This window comes from Monomorium pharaonis, chromosome 5 (assembly GCF_013373865.1).
Source record: "Monomorium pharaonis isolate MP-MQ-018 chromosome 5, ASM1337386v2, whole genome shotgun sequence".
NCBI lineage: Eukaryota > Metazoa > Arthropoda > Insecta > Hymenoptera > Formicidae > Monomorium > Monomorium pharaonis.
In genome coordinates this window covers 5,140,962-5,159,837 of record NC_050471.1, presented here as the reverse complement: position 1 = coordinate 5,159,837, position 18,876 = coordinate 5,140,962, and the positions used below count along the sequence as shown (strand labels likewise).

At 44.6% G+C, this 18,876-nt stretch overlaps 1 protein-coding gene across 5 annotated transcripts in view; it reads right to left on the bottom strand.

Annotated features, from left to right (window-relative positions):
• The window catches only part of LOC118645670, a 297,612-nt gene that overhangs the window by 191,911 nt on the left and 86,825 nt on the right, over positions 1–18,876 (bottom strand). For 4 of the 5 annotated variants that reach the window (XR_004963358.1, XM_036287273.1, XM_036287269.1 and 1 more), the window contains exon 1: positions 3,750–4,293. Coding sequence is in view for 4 of the 5 variants with exons in the window: in XM_036287273.1 (XP_036143166.1) it covers positions 3,750–3,897 (148 nt within the window). In the remaining variant the exon portion in view is untranslated. Of the gene's footprint in view, positions 1–3,749; positions 4,294–18,876 lie in introns of those variants that run through there. The other variant, XM_036287271.1, reaches the window with a different exon arrangement.

The following is an 18,876-nucleotide window of genomic DNA, read 5'->3' as shown; positions in this document are numbered from 1 at the left end:
ATCGTCTTGGTGCGCGCGCTAGTCGTGTCCGGTAGACGCTATCGTCGGTACTTAAAAATATGTTAGCGGCCGGCATATAAGCACCGTGACCTCCGTGATACGATCTAAAGAGCCCGGGAGGCCTGCTGGGACAGCGCGTCAGATGCTTTTACACGCCGGCAGACGGGGTGGATTGCCGAGGGTGACACGGGAGAGAGAGAAAAAGCGAGAGGAAGACCGTGACTGTAACCGTCACGCCGAGCGTCGCGTATCACCGGAAAAAGGCCGAAACGACGAAGGCTGACCTATCTGATCTGCAGTGTCTGAGACACCGGGCTCGTGCGCGTGCTCGCACACATCGTGTGTAAAAAAAAAAACAATTCCTTTCCTCGAATCCTCGATTCGTGTTGCTGCAAAATGGGACGCAAAAAGTTGGCGAAAAACGCGATATTTATATTACGTTCATTAATAAAATTATATATTTTATCAATCGATTCTTATCTCATATGAGAAAATGTGATTAGCATTTCAGAGAATTCTGTGTTAATAGATATGCCATGATATATATTTAAAGATAAACACTATAAGAGAGTTAATATTCCTTAGAAAAAAAAAAGAGAGTGGTTCTCTTCTTACTATTATTAATATACAAATTCACGACGCCGAAGGCTCTTCAGGCAAGACTGCCATTAATAACGCGAGGCACGGGAACTCTTTGTTTAACCGCGCGTCATTTGCGCCCGCGGTGTGTTAGCTTCTGGGAGGAAGTAAGAAATTGATAGATCCTCTTCCGTGTATCGGATGAGAGATCGGGCGAGAAGGAAGTAGACGATAGTCTCCTTCGCGACACAGAGAGGCGGCAGTCGGCGAGACGAGGAGAAAAGAGGTCGCGTCATTGCTGGCCATGGCCGGTGATCGATGGCGCTGGGCGTTATCTTCGCTACCCCCTCTTGTTCCCGCGGTAATTCATCATCTCGGTCTGTTTTTCACTTACTTTATATGCAACATATTCCGTAATTTTTATTCAGTCAACCAGCCACCGCCGCCACCGCCACCGCCGCCGCTGCCACCCATCTCCATATAGAACCCGGTTCGTAAAACAGCGAGCAAACCTCTGGTGGACCATCACCACCACCCCCCCCCCCGCAAATCGCGCAAGGGATACAACAGCAGTTCGCTGAGGAAGCAGACAGGGCGACTAACGTCTTCTTCGGACCAAAGTAACTCCTCGGAACGAAGTCTCTCCGAGGGGTTACGCAAGCTTGCACTCTATATGCTAAGGAATTTCGATATGGAGATCCGGACCGTTCCCCGGGACTGTTGGTCAGTTTGATTTATTGGCTCGAAATCGGTCACGCTAAATTTCGGGGAAAATATGCTGTCCCCCCGGCCGTGTCACGGCGGCGCCCCCGTCTCGCCACTGAACGCGCCGCGTCCTCTCTGACCGGGCTTTCCCCGGTTGGAGATATTTCCATAAAATGAATTATTAGACTCTCAGATATATCCGGGAAAATGCGCGGGATGCGCCAGGCTCTGGCCTCCGGCATAGTTTGACAGAAATCTCAGGGTAAATTTATGTCGCCTAAGACAATTTCGCGAGAGTGGAAAGGAACCCGTATTTTAATGTCCTCCTTCGTGAATTTATGAAGTCAAAACGTATGGCAAAATTTTGATCATATCAGAAAGTAGAGCACGTGTGTATGCAACACATATATTAAATTTGGTGATACGATAAGAACGCAATATAAAATGTGATCCAAAACTATAAAATTAAATAAACTATCGTATTAATTTATAATAACTGCAAGTATTATATTCTTTACTTTCTCATTCTTCATATTAGCAAAAGAATATTAAGAGACCAAGTTATCAGTAGTCCACGCTATGCGTAGTCATAATGTCAAGCAAACGCTCTTGTATTCAGTGAAGTCCAAACAATCGGTCATGGATGGATATCCTTTTGGGCGATACTCTAGAAGCCCTAAAGTGAGTCTAAGCGCTAAGTAAATCGGAGGGCACAGAGGACGAGAGGCAGAGAGGGAACGTGGCACGAAAGACACCACGAGTGCCGAGAGGATGAGATACGGTGAATGCCAAAGATCGAGGATGGGGAAAAGGTAAAATCGTAGTAGTAAGGAAAGAGGGAAGAGAAGGAGATGTGGGAGTGATGCAAGCAAGGGAACTGAGGTGCTTTCGAGGCTCAAGAGTCGCGCGAAATCTGCATTTCAGCCTTCTATCCTTCCGTTTCCACCACCACCATCATCCCCCTTCCCCGCCACACGGACTCGCTGGAACCCGAGAGCTTTCGAACGGCTCGCAAACACTCCGCATCGCGAGAAAGCTTCCGTAGCTGTTCGCACGGGTGTGTGTGCGTGTGTGTGTGTATGTGTGTGTGTGTGTGTGTGTGTATGCATCTGTGTACGTATGTATGTATACAACTATAGGCGCTGTAAAGACTCCCCGGTAATCTTCGCGTCTCTGTCGTCCTCGTACTTTTGCTTTCGTTCCAGTATTTGCCTTGCGAGAGGGGGCAATGCGAATCTTTTATTCGACGAATCAGCATTTTGCTGATATATAAGGGAATAAAAATGGATTTTTCAGCAATTGGACTAGTTGTAAAAAAAAGTAGAAACAATTGGTGACTTAGTCTTTAATTACAAAGAATCCTATCGAAGACTTAGAGAGTCTATAGATGCAGACTCTCTAAAATACGATACTATATTGTATTTAAATACGATTGATTATATGTGAATAATTGTTCGTACAACGTCTCGGAAACTTTAAATGACGACCGCAAAGGTCCGATGTACAAGACCGGAGGGACGAAACGCCACGCCGAACGCGGAATGAAAAATTGTTTACCGCGCTCGGCCAGCCGGAAGGGCGCAAGAGTCGGGAGAAGGATGGCGAGGAGACGGCCGGTAGGAAGAGGCAAAGGCGACGGGTAATTAATCCGCGGTTTTTCTCGTCTAATTAGTTGGATTTATTCCGTTGGTCCCCCTTATCCACAGGCTCTCCTTCGCTCGTCGCGTCTCGCTCGTCCGCGCCGTCGGGCGAGCGCCGTCGCGCTCTCACCAAGCGTAGCTGGATGGGTTGATATATGGAAATGTATGCGGGGAGATGGAGGTTCGCATTTTTCCAGGCACGGTGTGCCTTCATTTCCACCGCAGCTTGCTACACCCCGCCTGCAACTGTCTCCCCCCTCCCCGCATGCCTTCTCCCCCTCCCCCACCCCATTCGGCTTATAGCCCCGTACCCAACACCCCCTTAATGACGCGTCTACTCGTTAAATTCGTGTCAGGCCACCGCTCTTTCTAGTCGCCGAGCTTCTCGAATCCGCGCGAGATCCCGCGTACTTAAGGACGAATCCGCTTCTACCTTAGCGAGGATTTTCACTTTCCACCCGTGAAAACCTTTTCCTCTCGTCGCTTGATCTTTCGCGATGATCCTCGCTAAGCTCGCTGAGACCTCGAGGACTGTCTCCGAGTTCCGTTAACATTCACGAGAAATTACTTTGTTCGATGTACAAAGACGTTGCAGTTAATACGCAATTTAATGCATTTCAGAGGCAAACTTCGATTCGCCTGAATATACGACATCTGACATATTGATACTTGATAAGTGATTTTTTTATTAATATATCTAGGCGTTTTATTCAAAATTAATAATTTAATCATTTAAATTTCAGTAAATAAAATGGTAACTCAATCATTCTAGATGTTCGATCTAATAAAAAAAAAAGAAGCTGATACGTACAAAGCAACACTCACCAGAGCGGTAAGACAAAAGAATCGCCTTTCCTTGCCTGAAGCCTTGAACACACAATGTCCGGTAAAGATGACGACTCGAGAACATCCGGTATTCTATAAAAAAAATAAGTACGGATAATGTAGCATGCACATACGGTACAAAAATCATCTAAAAACAAACATACAATATAAATAATTCTGTTAAAAATGCTGCTTGCTAGATGAAGTAGCAAAAAAGTCATTGCCTTACTATGACTATTTAAAAGTAAAAAATAAAAGAATACACTATGCATGCGCATAATAAATAACGCACAAAGCCATTGTCTATAATAATTGATGCAATAAGATTATTTAATGCCGACATAAGAACGTTCGATATGAAGACATCAACTTCGATGACATCAATAGTCGATTTGTATTATACTGCAAATAATCAGACATATTTTGTGAGTTTGAAGTACTAGAACAGTAATTATTCTAAAATTATTGAGAAATAATACTAGACACTGCTATATCGAATAATATCTTCAATTTAATAAATAAGATGACAAATAAGAAATGTCTTTCAATAAAAAAAAAAAAAGGAAACATTCTCAGCTTCTAATGTATTTATTTTCAAACGCAATCTTTTTTTTTCCTCGAAATCAAATATCTGTGACGATTTAAAAAAATGTCACGGCAATAATCTAAACATATTATATCGTCATCTTCAACATCGACCATCAAAGACGACAATTCAACAGCGGTGGAGACGGTTGCGGCGATTACATTTCCCGACGCAGTCGAAGCGTTTCAACCAGCAAAAGCTCTTCTACGGACGCGGAGCCGTGCGATACAGCGATACACGCGAAACGCACGCACACGCCGGCCGACGAACAGAGAGAACACTCGCGTGTTGCGCGCCATAGTATACACCGGATAGCTACAAAGGCAAGAGGGTGGGAAAGAGAGAAAGAAAGAAAGAGAGAGAGAGAGAGAGAAACACATAGAGAAAACGGCAACGGGTTACGAGGAAGCCAGAAACCGCGCGGCGTACCCGCGGCGATGCCCAGGCACGTACCTGGTAAGTAGTAGGTACGTAATGGGCAGCAGGCAGTAGGTGGCAAGGCTGCGTGACGAGGCGATTGCGGACCGTGACTAAAATATTTAAAAATATGTATCTTTCTGGCCGGACTGCCGTCCAGTTCCAGTTCCAGTCCCCGGTGCGGACCCCGCCCGCCGTTCCCCGCCGCATACCGCTCCCAAGCACGCCGCTGCGCCTCGCTATATTTATTTCGCGTTTCCTTCCTGCCGCAGAGCGCACCGGCCGCGCTCGAAGGGGTGCTGCTGGCTAGCCTTTCCCGTCCTGAATTTCGCCGCCGCCTCCTCCCTCCACCCCCTGCCCTATTCCCGAAGCTTACGCAAAGCGCGAACATTTTGCTCCGTTTCTCAACGGAGCGCGGCCGCTCGTCAAGAAGACCTAGATGATAATCATCTACGATGCGGTATAAATCTATTCACGAAATAAAGTTGTTGCTTAGAGTGTCCATGGACGTTTACTTTAAAACAATCGCTCCGTTCGTATTCTTCAAATTTGTCGATGTTAAAAAAAGTTCGGAAAATTTGGAAATTGAAACCTAAAAGTAAAATTCATAAATAATTAACGCATCTATTTTCTTATTTAAAACTTTGTTTTACTTATGTCCACCGGCATTATAATTACCACTATTCCTCAAGTATTCTATGAAGATTAAAGTCAGACAAACATTTATCAATACGCGCTAATGGCAATGACAAAGCTGTTGTGGCTTGTCAGATACTCATGTCATTAATAAAACTTGAACGTGTAATGCATTCTTTTTTTTTTGCCGGTGCTCTATGTCGCTCCGCAATAATTAATCAATAATTTCTCAGAATTGTCCCCTTATTACCCTTCAATTGTATTCGTAATTACCCTCATACAAACACGTTCGATTTTACGACGTTACGAACATTAATAACAAAGTTTTAACGAGCGAATATACGGTACCAACATATACATGTGCCCTTAAAAGGACAATTGCCATGTTAAATTTTATCTAGCTGCAAGATTAAAATGATTTTTCATCGTCGAGTAATCTGCAGAACGATTGCTATCATTACTGAATACCATCGAAACGGGTGAGCGCATACGCCTTTGTGATATTGTTAATTAAAAAAATATTCTTACATTACTCTAACATACATGTAGCAGAACTTTATACCAACCGTCCCTTCAGGATTGCCCAATACCATAAGTCAACGGGCAGGTGGACCGGTACAATCATGGTAGCATTTGCCAGTGAAAACCGTGCTATTCGACCTTTGGAAATTTATTTCACCGCTCGTATAACTTCCCGCATCTCAGCGCGTCGCAAATATAGTATGCAAAAAAAAAAACCACGCGAGCTACCCAAAGCTCCACGAGATCGTTCGGTACTAATTATACAGTTATCTTGGAATCAATCTGATATCGATATATCAAACTGACTACTCGGTCCAACTCCCATCAAAGGTAAAATACTAAACGGTCAGGCAGGTGAGTGAGCTAGACGGCGGTATGCGTATGCATCCGTAATTGCAATCCTGTTTATCGCGGGCCATACGGTCGAGAATGCCGGATGACCTCGACGATCCTCGGGGCCCTCAGGGCCCCGGATGGCCGGGTGCGAAACGCCGACAACAAACGGTCGTGCCTGGGGTCCGTTCGATGCATATTCATGATTCCTTTTTTTTTCTCCGATCGGCCATCGCGGGAAAGAGGAAGTGAGTTCTGTTGGGCGCAACGCGCGTCGTGACGCGTTGAGGACAGGCCCGCAGGACGCACCGCGACACGACAAGGCGCATACTAATCGCGATTTTCGGGACATCCGCTTGTCGACGGCCTTTCCGTCCGACCTGTCGTCTCGAAGCGTGTGACTGTTTCTCCTGTGTCATCACGTGACTACACCTAGGTCGAAAGTTAATGCGATGCAGCACGTGGCGGATCAAAACGCGGTCGATAAATTTCTCGACGTACGTATCGCCATATGTAAAAATGTTGCATAAATGTATAATATTAGGGCATCAAATATCATGCATTTTTGTGATTTACAGCGCGCTTAATTGCGACATCTAAAACCTGCATACTCAAAGAGATTTAATATATTTTCTTTCTTTTTTTTTTTTTTTAATTAAATTTTAATAGGTTAGAGCTTTTCTATTTATTGTTAGCAGATATAACAATAGAAATGGAGTTACGTGTACAAGATGTTCAATTAATTATTGTAGGTCACAACAACATTGTTAATGAAAGTCATGAAATTCAAATAAAAGAAAGAGATCCACTGCTTTTAATAATAAATAAATTGTAAAGTAAATGTCTCGCCCTCCAATGCCGCGGTTCTTCAACAAGCTCCATAAAACCGTAAACCGTGGTCTAGGATACCCGGAGTTTCGGTCGCCAATGAATATTTTTATTTAATGCCCCATTAGTGTTCTTCCCCGCCCCAACATTTACTCTGGTCTAACCCGCCCCCGGAACTTGTCGGGAATAATTGTTCTGGTTGTTGCTGGTGTTTCAGGAAAACACCCGTTGAATTACAAAGAAGCCCCTTTTAATTAAGTACGGATTTTTTTTTACTTTTACATTTCAATAAATTGTTATAAACTTTCATGAATTTCCACAATTAAAAAATGTTCATCATTTATGCATTTATCTCATTTATATATTTTTCATACTTTTAATCTGTTTAAGTCAAGATTTCATGTATAGATTTATTTACTTTGTGAGAAACGATAATAAGTCCAATTTGAAACAGATAAACATTTAGGCTCTAAAGTTTAGGTTGTCCAGCTCACGTCGTTTATACCTTCGTAATTATATGTTGCAAAATTAAAGCACTTCTTCCAATGCAGATTTGGTCTTATCACAAGTGACGATTAAGTGTTTAAAAAATACGCAGAAGCCCCTTTTTCGGCTCGTTAAATAAAATTGTACACGATATCAAATAACGATGAGAAAATTTCAAGTTGCACGACGGTTTTGCGCGAGTTCGAGGGAAAGGAAGGAACGGAGGGCCATCTCCGGTGGTGTAGCGGGTAGCGGTAGCAGTTAGCGCCAAAATAAAATAAGGATGGTACAAAATGAAAGGCAGGAAAAATAAGTCGGCCCTTATCTCGTCCTCGTCCCGTTCCGTTTGGCCCATGCATATTCAGAAGCTTCGTCTTTCCTCTCACTCTCTCGCTCGCAATCTCGCTTCGTTCTCTTTCTCTCTCTCTTTCTCTCCCTCTCTCTTCTTCCTCGTAGACTCAACGAGCCATCCCCCTTGGTTCTCGTGGTCGGTGCCACTGGCTCGTACCGCGACGGACTCTATACTTACCTACGTCCGCCACCCGCTAATTTCTAGGCTTCCTTCTTTAATTGCACCGGCGCGATAATAAGACCGTATATTCCCTCCCTCCCGTGCGTATATGTGTGTCTGTATGCGTCTGAGGGAACGTGCGAGCGATTGTGTAAGTAGGTACACCGGGGTACCGTGTAACGAGGTAACACCCATTCTTGCACCCTCAACCATCGAGATAATCTTTATTGTCTCGATGCCTGACGAGACGTCATCAGTTACTTTGATACGAGGATTACTTCGACATTACTTCGATTCTTTGAACGAGTCGGAGAAACGCTACGATAGGATCGGTCTTAAATTTTGTCTTTAGTTTAAAAAAGTCGTCCTCAAAACCCTTAATTTTTTAGTTAGCAATTTAATTTTTTTCAGAAAAAGGTGATCAACGCGTGAGATATGTAATTGTTCTTGAAAGTATTCCCATATCACTTGCTTAAATAATTAGCCTAAATTCAACCATAAATTCATAATATTTACCATAATAATATTACATAGTACTATTACAACAATTAACAATTGTAACCATCGAGAATATTTGCTAAATAAACAGATACTATGTGAGTGCTTATAAGCCAATTGTATTTCCACATATTAGATGAGGATTTATTACTCTTATTTAGAATCGACGATGATCTTCGTTCGAGAGATTCGCAAAAATGAAAAAACTCGAAATAACCTGGACGATAATCGACGAAGTTACCGAAGAGTACAACGTGGTTAACACTCGTTAAGCATGCACGTCGCGTGTATTTTAGTGGAATAAGGTCACGAGACAGACCAGTCGGAGGCTCCTCTTCAAGTATGGTATCATCGAGCACATCGGGCCGACACAATGGCGAAGTCCCTCAGAATGGAACGGAGCGGAACGCCGATGACGACGACGGATTTCGTATTGTCCGCGAGCGGGACGACGGCGGCGTGTCACACGTCTTATCGCATTCTTATAGCGCGCGTGACACCGTCGCCGGTGCCTATTTACCGCGGCGCGTGTAGGCAGACCTTACTCGCTTGCTTTACGACCCGCGGTGGTCGGCTCACGGTCCATTATGGCGCTGAAGAACGAAACGTCGAAACCGACAGCCGGACTACGTACCTACATGTCGAGGATGGATGGCTTCATTAGGAGAGAAACATTAGCGGATCTCTTTGGCGCCCGACGAATTTAGCGTACCGCGGTAACTTTCGACTTGCGGCATGCGCAAAAGATGGATTGAGAAAATAATTTCGTTCCTCATTAACTATGCTCTCGTATGTTCCCTGTACTAAAATGAATAACATACAGCGTAGAACGTTTCAGCAATACTGAAAAAAACGTTGCTACGACATTGCTGGAATATGCAGTACGAGCATACGTTCAACGAAACGTTAAACGAGAACAAAAATGCAGTTAAAATATATAAACGATAACAAATATTTTCCACGCTTAGCGTTAATTATGTGGAAAGAACGATTTTTATGAAATACAGATCTGAAAGTAATTGTACTAATCACTAAAAAATTATATTAAATGTTCAGCTGCTTGCTAGAATGTCAAAACTTTTTGCAGTAAAATTATCATCGTATATTATTATTATTTTGATAGATCAACATAAAATTATTTTTTAATCTGTGTCTAGCTAAATTTTTAGATACTGCAATAAAGTTATATTTCCCGTCTAGTCGTCCAATTTTTAATTTTTATTTCTATATAAAGGGATTTATTTAATGTTAATATAAAAAAAAATAACAATTATCTTTAAACATGCAGGAATCGATAAAGTAGTTTTTTTTGCTTTAATTAAATCTTAAAAATTCAAAAACAAAAGAAAATTCCATTCTTATACGTGCAATTCTCGTTTTATGGAACTCGATTGGCGATTAATCTCTTCGTTAAGGCTACGAAATCATATGACGAGCATATAACATTAATTTAGCACAATATAAATCGAGCACTTTAAGCACGGCCAAGTATCGAGCACCGCGTGGAAATTCTTGGTCCCGTTAGGGGCCAATGACGCCGTAAGGTGCGTGATCTACGGTTTGCATAGACGATATAGGCTGACTTTCGTTTACTAACCATATCCGGTTAGCGACAACCCTCGTTGCAATAATCTTCAAAAAAATCCTTTCAGAATACAGAACTTATACAGATAAAGTAAATACTTTGTTCCAAAATTTTCACATCATTTATTTTGCACTAAGAAGATTAATTTTCGCTTCATTCTAAGATTTTATCATAAATCATTGTCTACTTTTACATACGTTCACCATAAAATGCGATTCCTATCGATATTCCGTGCAAGACACAAATAATAACGACAAGTATCGGGTCCGTCGCGAGGTGGAAGGCTGGAAGTTCAACGCGTGGACGTTTTCAGTCCCGTTAGGCGCCGGCCACGCCAAGAAACGCGAAAACGGTAAAATTTCGCGAGTGACTCGAAATCACTCTCGCGATCGGCCAATTTAAGACCAATTCCATCGCGGTCGTGCGACCGCGTTGTCAATCGTTTGTCGCTTCGCGTCGGCCAGGATTCGCGAGCGAGCGAGGCAGATCGTGAAAAGATGGGCGCGGCGTACCGACATTCCTCCTCGAAGAGCCCCGATGGCATTGTTCCATCGCGTCGCACCTCGATCACGCCTCACGCCTCTGTCACGTGGCCCACAATTCACAGGACGTGACTCCCCGGCCCTCTTATGGTGTCTGCCCAACGGCCGCCGTTGCCTCGCACGTACCGTAAGCGCGTACGTCGCCGCGACGCCGGCCATTATTTCGTTTTTGTCTGCCATCTCTCCCGTAATGTCACGTTGCACAAAAGTAACTGCATAATTTCGTTGGGATATATGACAACGAAACCGACCCGGGATACGCCCGTCGGGACGATCGGGAAAGAGAAAGAGACGACGCGACACATCAGCCGACTGTTAGCACCGACGTAATTTAATGTAAACGAGAGGAGAGTTGGAGAATATAATTGCAGTTGAATGAAGCTTGTGGAGCATCAATGTGTCTCTGCATAATCATAATTAAAGGTTATTTTAAGAGAGAGAGAGAGAGAGAGAGTCGAAGCAAATATAATTAATGTTAATATCAACAAGTATTTTCTCATCTCCATTATGCGCGGGATAATAATCATTAATATTTTCCGTTATAATACTTTGTTTCATAAATAATCGTGAAAAAAAAAACCATATTCTCAGTACAACACGTTCCAGAAAACGCTAGAAGAAATAACGAAGACCGAAGGAGGTCTCAATTTTATAAAAATAAATAACTGACGCAGTTCTTTTTTACGATTCGTTTAAAGGAAAAGTACTGCGTGAGAGGTCGCATCCATATTTCACGTCGTAACTCACGCGTCAAACGAACTGAACGACCGTGATACGAAACGCGGCTTACTTAGTCGTTCGCCCGCTCATTCGTTCACCTGCTGCTCATTAGAAGCCTTATCGCTAATTAATCCATATAGCAACGGCGTTACGGCTTTCGTGTCGTCCGTTGCCTCGCTTCTTCATCCGCTCTCCCTCTGTCTCTCTCTCTCTTCTCCACAATTATAAATACTTCCTGGACTCGTCACCCTAACGTTAAGGCTGCTCGGGGTGCGAGCGGCAATTATGTGGTTTCTCGTCTCGATACAAGGTATTAACGAGTCTGCGAAAAGGGTTGTCGGACGCGTTATCGCAAATCTTTCCGGTTCAGATCAACACCGATGCCAACGTAAAGATATATAAGTTGTCTCAGATCGTCTGAACGATATCTCTTGGATTCTGTGATTAATTTGATGTATTACATTTTGTCGCATAACAAAAACTTAAATCAAAGCTCCCAACGATTGGACAATTAAACCGAAAAGTCGACGGAATCCAATTTGTTGTTGAATTTGTTAAAGCGATGTATCTTTACTTCATCATGTGTACAACACATATAAACATATTAATTAATAATTAATAAATTGACAGTTTTTAGCCTTTGAAATGTATATACATTCTCGCATGTCGCGAACGAGCGGTGTTTCCTTGTAGTCTATCAAATCAATCTTTTTTTATCTAAATTGAGCGAGAGATACTTCGACATATCACATGTTTCTGGTTGAACACAGTCGTCTCGCTGTCTTTCAATCTCTTTCCTCGCGATCACATCGACGGCGACGTTTACAGTAATGTATGCAGTCAATGTGTCAAGAGCTGCCTGAATGGCTGCCGACGGTTATCCCCGGCGTTGTTAAGTCCATTTAAATCCACAGTTACGCGACACAGCTGGCGTAGGTCAGTATCATTATCTCGCGAGAGGAACGAGAGTGAAACGGCGAATCGATAGACGCGGACGTACGGGACATTAATAAACATGAAGAGGCGAGCACGAGCGGGCGAGCGAGCGAGCGAGCGAGTCGGCGGATCCTCCGTCTCGCCGTCGGCTTCTTCTTCGCGGGCCGACTTTTTCCTCGCTTTACAGAAAGAACTGATCGGATTTCTGTAAAGCAGTACCACTGCCACAGAAACCTCCGAGATATAAATACGAGATGCACCCCCTCCTCCCCCTTCGCGTCGTTAAATCAGACGGAATTTTAAACTCGGTTCTCCCTTTTCGCCTTGAACGCGGTTCACGGCTATCCCGTCTTTGTTTCTTTAGCAGCGAGTCGTTTTTACACACGCAAAGTAGAGAAAGCGGGGAACCATCAGCCGGCAACAAAAAGCGAAAGCGAATACTTTCATTCGATTCGTCTGTTCGATACAGCGACCCTATATTAAATTAGAGTCCTGATCGTCGGCATATCGCAGTAATATTTCGAGACTGACTCGTATCAGAGCTAAATGATAATATATCGAATAAAAATGTGTATACCGCGTTATATTACAAGAGAGCAAAGCATGCAAAAACAAAAAAGGCTAATTACCGCAAAAATACAAATACACATTATCGAGAGTTATAGATGTCTTTCTTACAGTGCTCAACATGTGATATCTTGAGAATGGCCGCCTCAATACGAGTGTCGAACGTAAGATAAGATTTAATCGACCACGACGCTCGCACGCAGCGAGCAAAGACGCAAGAAGGACAAGGAGAACACCCACCGTATACACCGGTATACGCGGGCTCCTTGCACGCGGGCAAAGAGCCGGCAACTTGTTAATTATTAATCAGCATGTTTAATTCATATTGCGCGCGCCAGCTGTTTGTTTCCTTGATGCGCGCTAAGGTCTCGTACTTACTTATGGCTAACGCTTAAACGTTACCGCGGGTAAGCATTGCACTCCGGGTGCTTAGGAATTCCTTCCCCTCCCCCCTCGCCACGCCCCCTCTTCCCCGCTTCCGCACCTGCGACTCTTTCTTTTGTCTTTTCCTCACCTTCCCGCGTCGCTCTTTCAATGCAAAAGTCCACGGCGCTGCATACCAGAAATGCATGCATACTGCAACGTGCACGCATCGCGCAAGGTCGTTCACGTTACCGATGTACGGCACGCTTGATTCGACTCATTCCTCTCCTTAGAAATGTCTTACCATAAATTCATCGAATTATGATTTGAAAATTGATAAGGACCTAGAATGACGATTTCTATTAAAAAAACAATTTTACTAAAAAATCAATTATTAAATATCTTTTTCAGTTTTATTAATATTGCATGCTGATACGTCGGGTTTAAAATGCAATCATAAACTAAAGCTAGAAATGACAATCTTGAGTTAATTTAATGATTAAATTTAATGATAGAATTTTATATAAGACATTTCATTTTTTGTAATATATTGTATTATAATCAGTAGCCTTTTGTGATAGCAGTTTATTAAAATAAGCAACATTTATATCTTAAGACGGAGCATAAAAATAACAAAAAAAAAAACTGCGGGTAATTACTTAGCGTTTCTCGTGAGAAAAAAAACCGGTAAACGCGTCTCGATGACAAGGAAAATGATCTCGATTCACCGAGATGGCGAAACCTGACTCTTTCGAAAGTTATTCAATGAGATATGCGACGATCGATGTATCGCCGCGTGTATCCGCGGCTAACGTTCGGAGCGTGTGTGCACGGCATTTTATGTATCATTCCGGGAGGGGTGGCTTCGTCTCAGTCTCTCGCCCCTGCTTACCGCGTACTTTTTCTCTGCGCGCAACGGGGGTGTTTATGGGTTTATTATACGACCGATCCCGTCCGCTCGGCCGCTGACACACGCGCGCGCGACAAATACGTGCACGCCGGCGTATGATTCAGTGCGTTTGCACGCGCGTATGTGTGCGTGTGTGAGGGTACGTCCGTTGCGGATCGGGCGCGTGCGAGGTCCTTCCCTTCTAGGACTACCGGCGAGCGGCGTCTATAACGCGCGCGGGACCATAAAAAAATATCCGTGGAGTGAAAATAAATCTAACCTCGGGGCCGAGAGAGACCAGTCGACCGGACCCCGCACTCCCTTAACGCGAGGTAATAGAAACGAATGGCCGTGAGAGGCAGAGAAAAGAAGTGCGCGCGGCAACGTACGTGGAAAAAAAAAACCGATGCCAGGATCACCCCCCAGGCCCGGCGTCGCGACGGAATTTCTACTCTATTTCTACTCTATTCAGTTTGTAACGCCTCGTTAGCCCGACGATATTCCGCGCATATCGCGCTCGTTTAATGTGCACGTGAGGCCGCGTCAAGGCGTTTAAGTAAAAGATGCTTTGAAGGTAAAAGTACGCTATATAGACCTCGTATCAGGTGTACAAATATACGAGTGTGTATGAATATACAAAAAGCGTTCCACATTCTCCGTTCTACTTCTTATGCAAGATTGAAAGAACGAGATAATGTAACTTCAGTAAAACATAGAAATAAAAAGTTTTCTGATAAATAGAGGTTTATTTTTGTCTATCTTAAAAATGTTACTTTCAAATTTCTCGTTTCAACGGTATACCTTTAATAACGCACAGATCTATCGTTTCGTCCAACGTTATTGTAAAGAGTTACGAGTAAATTCATCTGTCGCATGTATCGCCCAGGCGCAATGAAGCTCCTGCGTGTTTTATACGTAAAACGGCACCCAGTTTCCACTATCTTTCCTCAACTGGCCCGAGAAAAAGGGAAAATGTTATTGAAAGATCGCAGGTCGGGAAGCAGGAAGGCGGGTGAAGGGAAACACAAGGAGAGATAACCACGAGGGCAGAAAGAGGAGCGTAAACGACGACGACGAAGAAGAGGGACGCGGATGCCGAAGACAAGAGAAGGGAAGAACGGTGGGTTTACCGCAGAGCGGTACCACCCTTAGCGCGGTCTGAGTTCATTGCGCGAGTCATCAGTATCCATAAGCGATGAGTTACCCTTCGCTCGCTTTCCCTCCCGCTCTCCCCTCTCCCTCTCTGATCTCTCACCCTCTTTCTCTCTCTCTCTTTCTCTCTCGTCGCAGCGATGCAACCTCGTCGATGGAAGAGGAAGGTTAGGATCGGGGGCACCTGGTTCGCTTGTTCGAACGCGCCTCGCCACAGCTTCTCTCCTCTCGGCTGGATGGTCGAAAGGATGGCGGGGCCACCATCGTCGGAGAAGGACGAAGGCCGAGGACGTGCGGCTGGCGTTGCTACTGGTAGTGGTAGTGGGTGGCTGATTTTCTTAGGTCAACGTATAATCAAGCCACCGAGGAGAGGGATAAAGAGAAAGAGGGAGAGGGTGAGAGAAAGATAGAGAGCGCGGACAGCTATCGTCCTAGACCAATCCCCGGGCTCCGTTGGCGAACAGCCCCCGAAAGCGGAGGCGAGCCAACCGGCGGCTTTACTTCGAGGAGAAGGAACCTTCTCGAAGGAATCTTCCGGATGGAGGTACTACCTTCGGATACTCCGCTCCTCTTCGAGGAGAATACACTCTCTCCCTTGGTGAAGCCGCGTCCGTAAACCACCCCAACCCTCGCCATCCCGAGCAACCACGTCTGCGATGGCTCTTACGTACTACGTGGTTACGGCTAAAGTTAATAACGGATAGTTCGTTGGTGTGCGCTACGACGATTGAATTAAACGAGCAGCCCGTCTCATCCCCGAATATATGCTGGACTACTGTGCGGTCTCTTTCAGAATGATTAGATTTCAGAAAGTCGACTCTGCTTGATTGTGTGTTCTAGGAGATCTCTCACTTGGAAGATATCGCTGGGGACGGAGACATAATGCTTACCTTCCTAAGCGCGAAATTATCCGTGCTTTCGAGAAACCTAATTACATTTCTGTTGAAACCTTTGCTACTTGATTTTATTGTTTTCAACTCTCAATATTTTTTATTACAATCACGCTTTGTAATAATTAAGTTTTTCAAATATATAATCGTGATATATATGAAAGATAACATTTTTTAATATATCTTAAAATACGTTAAACATTCTTCGGAGTTTCACGTATATTGAAGTATTTTCTTAGAGAAAGTTCTTTTGAGAAATTTGTGCAAATTTTAAAAGTACTTTTTAATTCATATGAATTAAATATTTTTCAACGCAAATTCCAATCGCGTCCATTCTGCCACTCACAAACTCGTGATGGCAATCTGAACGTCGGCTTAAGACGTCCCTTCGAATTTCGTGTCGCGTACAGGACGAATGGATATCGGTTGATGAGACCGACTGATCCGAAAGAGAAAACAGAAGAGACGAGAGACTCGCGAAAGGGAAGAGGGGCAGAAATAGCCAGACGGCCAGACGGCGGTCCTGGAACGTCGAAAGTCCGTGTTCTTGAAGGCAACGGGGCGAAATGGAAAAATTGCCTCGATGTAAAAACATGAGAATCGCTTCTCCGCCGTCCACACTCAATAAAACGACCTCGACCTAAGAGATACGCGGTCCACCGTGCTGCACATATATATGTAGAGGAAGCAATCGCGCAAACACACGGGAGAACGGCGTATACCGAGCGAAAAATATACACGACCACACAGACTGGCGCGGCTCCACTCGAACGGCTTTCTTTTGCAACATGGTGGATGAAACGGGAGCATGAGGGAAAGGACACACGAGGAGCCAAGGCAAGAGGGAGGGAAGGAAGCAGCAGCATCCACATTCAGTCGAGTGGTCAGCTATCGAAACCTCCTACCCGCTGCCAATCCGTCCCACCCCCCTTCACCCCCGGGGGACCGGCTCCATCGACCAATAATAAAAAATATACGAGATCTGTTCGGGCTCACACGGACGCAACCGACCGGCACGGCGATCTACGTAGACGTAGGCGAATTATACTTCGAGGCCGGTTCTAAGTGATCGCATTTCCACATAGACGAGCTGCCCCGATACGATATGAAAGACTGCCCGGTGCCGTTATTGCCGCGTAGCGAGGGGCTGAGAAGGGCCATCGCGCCGGCGGGGGGGCGCCATGAGATCCGAAACGGAACATTATCGAGTCGGATATTTTCTTTTTTTTTTCTCTCGTCGGAATCTTTATGATTGCCGCTTCCGTCGAAGAAATGCGGAAAAAATAGAGGATCGTACGGTTTACAGTAAAAAAAAATGTTATCAAATGCGTAGCAGTCCTACGAACGTGCTAAACTCTTTATTGAAGATACGATTCTTCTTTTCAACTTTAACCGTCATAAAAAACAAATGTATAATTTTTTTCTTAGATTAAAAATATGTAGTGGCATATTCCTTTAACGGGGCCGGAAAAAATATATGTTGTCTTTAACATTTTGTAACTTTTTTCGAAAGAAAATTTATTAGAAAGAAACTGTAGAATTCATTTTCGTTGCAACTAACGATCGCATACTGATGCGACAGCAAGAGAAGTACTACTACTGCCGGAAGAGTGCAAAACAGTTGCGCGAAATCTATCACCCGCGTTCCCCTTTGTGATCCTGATGCCCCAGCGGGGCCAAGTTAACGGAAGAAAGATGATCCATTCGTCATAATATAAAAATGGCCGTGACAGCGTTATCTGTGGCCATTTCCTGCAGTCGTAGCGCCAGTTCCCCGAGCTCACTTGTCACTATACCGGAGGTAATGATCATTACTGAGGGTTTCAACCCTACGCGCGGTACAGAGATATACGAACCCTAAAGGAAGAAAGTAGAGAATCGCGTAAGTAGAGAGAGAGATCGTCCCTGTCAAAAAGAGAAGTCGAAAGAGAAACGGGGGAGAGAGAGAGAGAGAGAGCGCGGGATGCGGGACGGAAGGAGATTGCGGGGTGGAGAGCAGAAAGACGATGATATAGACTGTGTTCTCGACCCTGCCTTTGCCTCCTCCGCGATCTCCCGGCTACCCATCCCACAGGAGGGTGGAACAAGATGGCCGCTGGTAGGACTTCCCGGCCCAGGTCGGGTTTATGTGTCGTAATAAATGGTAATTTAAAACAGCGAGAACTAACAATTTCTTTCTTTATTTCTTCCCCAATGCTCCGCGCTCAAGAGCGCCCACGACGAACACGTTCACCCAGCCGAGTGCTACGAACAGACACCGACACGCCGTGCAAACACACGTACGCGCGCGAACACACCGGGAGAGCACCGCTCGCACCTAGACGGGTAGATCTTTCCGAAGGTGGTAAACGGGAGGAAGACGCAGCGAGATCTGAGAGGATAGGGTGCTAGAACACCGAGCCACAGGGGTGGGAAAGGGGCATGATGGTAGTGGCACTTTCGTCGGGATATATCCAAGCCAAGAAACCGTGAACCAGCCAGTCAGCCAAGCAGCCCACGTAATATAAAGAGATATGTGCCGCGGAATGGCATTACCATTAGGAGATATAGTTTAGCGGAGGAGGCAGCAGATGAAATGAGATACTGCGGCTGAATCATGCATGAAGCGAAAAAGGTGCGATTCGCCGTTCTCTTTTCGCTCGACAGTTCCCGTACACGCGTTTGCC